At 40.8% G+C, this 3,233-nt stretch overlaps 1 protein-coding gene across 1 annotated transcript; it reads right to left on the bottom strand.

Moving 5' to 3' along the window:
- Positions 1-1,556: 1,556 nt before the first annotated feature.
- LOC107059686 (uncharacterized) lies at positions 1,557-3,029 on the bottom strand (the record flags this gene model as incomplete). The annotated part of the gene is made up of 3 exons (XM_015306466.1): positions 2,771-3,029; positions 2,030-2,108; positions 1,557-1,848 (listed from the first exon to the last, which is right to left on the bottom strand). Coding segments are annotated over exons 1-3 (630 nt in total), but the record flags the coding sequence as incomplete, so codon positions are not given.
- Between the last annotated feature and the right edge of the window lie 204 nt (positions 3,030-3,233).

Genomic DNA, 3,233 nt, shown 5'->3' with positions numbered 1-3,233 from the left:
AACCCATGGTTGGAATAGAAACCCTAGTTTTTGAACAAGTTACCAATTTCGTAATCAAGAGTTGAAGGGGTTCATGGAGAAAAGTGTTCCATGAATCAAAGTCCCCATACCTTAATTGATGTTTTCTCATGAAATTGGAGTGAAAAGCTTGGAGCTTGAACCCTAATCTTGAGCTTCTTCTTGGTTCTTCAATGGAGTAATTTAGAGAGAGTATATTTTTGGGAGGGAAGTTGGTTGAGTTTGAGTTTGTGAGTTATGAGGGTTAAAAGACTTGTTTAATAGTTAAAAACTCTTTAATATACTTAAAACAACTTATAATAATCTTCCTTACCCTTAAACAAATTAATTAGTATTTTACCAAAACACCCTCACTAAGGTCGAACCAAGACAACTTGTCCAGGAACGATCCACGAACCCCAAACCACAAAGCATGGATGGGTCCACGGACCATCTTGTCTGACCGTGGTTTGGTTCAGAGAGGGGTCGTTCGAGGTCTTGGTGAGGAGACTAAGTCTCAAGTCACGAGACCTTTCCACGGAGAGTGAGTCGGTCCATGGACCGTACTGCATACTTGTGGATTTGTACTGAGGCGAGGTCTCTTTGGGGTTCAATTGAGGAGACTAAGTCCTTACTCACGACTTCCATTTACGGGGTGTGAGTCAGTCCATGGTTCGTGGTCCTTGGTTTTGTGGGTGATGCTACTTTTGGCAGCTTTTAGAGCTGCCCCTTGGCTCTCAACAAGGACCCTTAGGGGGTCCTTGTGGGAGCCATGCCTTGACGTTTAGGCACTAGGACCTTAGTACCAAGTTAGGGAAGTTATTTTAAGGCTCTCACCTTACGTTTTAACTTCATTAGGCTACTAGACTACACGTTAGGCTCTAGCTTAGGTCATTAGATATACGGAGTGTTACACTATCTCCCCCTTTGAAACATTCGTCCCCTAATGTCGACCAAGACACCAAACTAAGTTAGAAACTCTAAACCAACAGCCCATAATACAAGAAATATAAAAAATGTGCAAAACTAACAAATGCACCATTCACAACTTGCACTATTCAAAAAGGAGGAAACTTCCACTCCAATTCACAACATAGCCAAAACAATATAAGAAAGTAGGAACTACTTCTACTAACTCAATATGCATGCAACCCATCAATTCACATAAGCATGGGAGGAACTAACTTCTCCAACTCAAGTAAGCTCAACACAACAATATAGAGCCAACATGTCATCTCCTCAACACATCATTAAGCATGTTCATCATTTTACCCCATGGAGTCAATAATGCAATCATCATACAAAAATGCAAATCAACATGAGGAACATCATGAAAACTCAATATATACTAAACATGAATTACTCACAAGAACATGCATAATATAGGGAAATCATGGAAAATCATACAACATACATGACTCCCAAAACACTAAACTTAAGAGTAACTATTTGCCTCAAGCTTGAATAGGAGTAGAACGAAAAAGATGAGGGTAACGGGACTTCATATCGGCCTCGGCCTCCCATGTATCACCCTCAACTAAGTGATTCCTCCATAGAACCTTAACGGAATCTACTTCCTTATTCGTCAACTTTTTCACTTGCCAGTCCAAAATCTCATCCGGGAACTCTTCATACGAAAGGTTCTCATCAACTCCTAAACCATCTAAAGGAAGGATAGAAATTGGATCACCAATACACTTTTTGAGCAAGAAAACATGAAACATCGGGTGAACCGGAGCCAACTCATTTGGCAAGTCCACCTCATAAGCAACTTTCCCAATACACTTCAAGATTCGGTATGGGACCACATACTGGGGACTAAGTTCCCCTTCTTTCCAAGCCTCATCACACCTTTCATAGGCGAGATTTTCAAGTAGACCCAATCACCAACCTAGAATTCAAGATCCTTTCTTCTATTGTCGTCATAGGACTTTTGTCGACTTTGGGCCGTCTTCAACCTTTCTCTAATTAGTCAAACTTTCTCAATGGCATCATAGACTAGTTCGGGACCAATTAGAGAAACCTCACCTACCTCAAACCACCTAACTGGAGATCTACAGCTTCTTCCATATAGTGCTTCAAACGGAGCCATGGCAATGCTAGAGTGGTAACTATTATTGTAGGAAAATTCTATCAAAGGAAGATGATCGTCCCAATTACCCTTGAAATCAATCACACTCGCCATCAACATGTCCTCTAAGGTTTGAATGGTCCGTTCCGCTTGACCTTCCATTTGGGGTGCAAGGCGGTACGAAGTTTAACATTGGTACCAAGTCCTTCTTGAAATGCCTTCCAAAAATGTGAATTGAATTGAGTACCTCTATCTGATATGATGGACAAAGGAATCCCATGCAACTTTACTACTTCTTTGATGTACAACTTAGCATAGTCTTCCGCTGAGAAAGTAGTTTTGACGGGAAGGAAATGGGTTGATTATGTCAACTTATCAACAATGACCCAAATAGAATCATGTTGCATTCGAGTGCAAGGCAACCCCACAACAAAATCCATATTCACCTCATCTCACTTCCAAGTGATAATATTCATACCTTGGAGCAAACCTCTTGGTTTCATGTGCTCGGCCTTTACTTGTTGACAATTAGGACATTTTGCCACAAATCCCACTATATCCTTCTTCATACCATTCCACCAATAGATTCCCGTAGGTCACGGTACATCTTGGTGGCTCCCAGATGAATAGAATATCGCAAACCATGAGCCTCTTCTAAAATTCTCTCCCTCAAACCATTAACATCCGAAACACATAACCTACCTTGGTACCTAAGCACCCCCATCTCCCCCTTAGGAGAAACCTCAATGGACTTATTGAGAACCGATTCTTTCAATTCCATCAAAATAGGATCAAGATATTGCTTAGACTTTACATCAACCACAAAGGATGATTCAGAAATGTGATGAACCATGAATCCACCCTTGGTGGAATCCACAAGTTGGACACCTAGACGGGCCAACCTATGCACATCACAAACCAATTCCTTTTTCTCATCTTCTATATGAGCTACACTACCCATGGACATTCTACTTAAGTCATCTGCAACTACATTGGCTTTGTCGAGGTGGTAAAGAACACTTATGTCATAATCCTTTAAAAGTTCTAACCACCTTCTTTGTCAGAGATTCAAATATTTTTGGCTAAACACATATTGAAGACTCTTGTGGCCGGTAAACACATCTACATATACCCCATAGAGATAGTGTCTCCATATTTTTAAAGC

Source organism: Solanum tuberosum, unplaced genomic scaffold (assembly GCF_000226075.1).
Source record: "Solanum tuberosum cultivar DM 1-3 516 R44 unplaced genomic scaffold, SolTub_3.0 scf00032, whole genome shotgun sequence".
NCBI classification, from domain to species: domain Eukaryota; kingdom Viridiplantae; phylum Streptophyta; class Magnoliopsida; order Solanales; family Solanaceae; genus Solanum; species Solanum tuberosum.
This window is presented reverse-complemented; position numbering and strand designations above follow the sequence as displayed.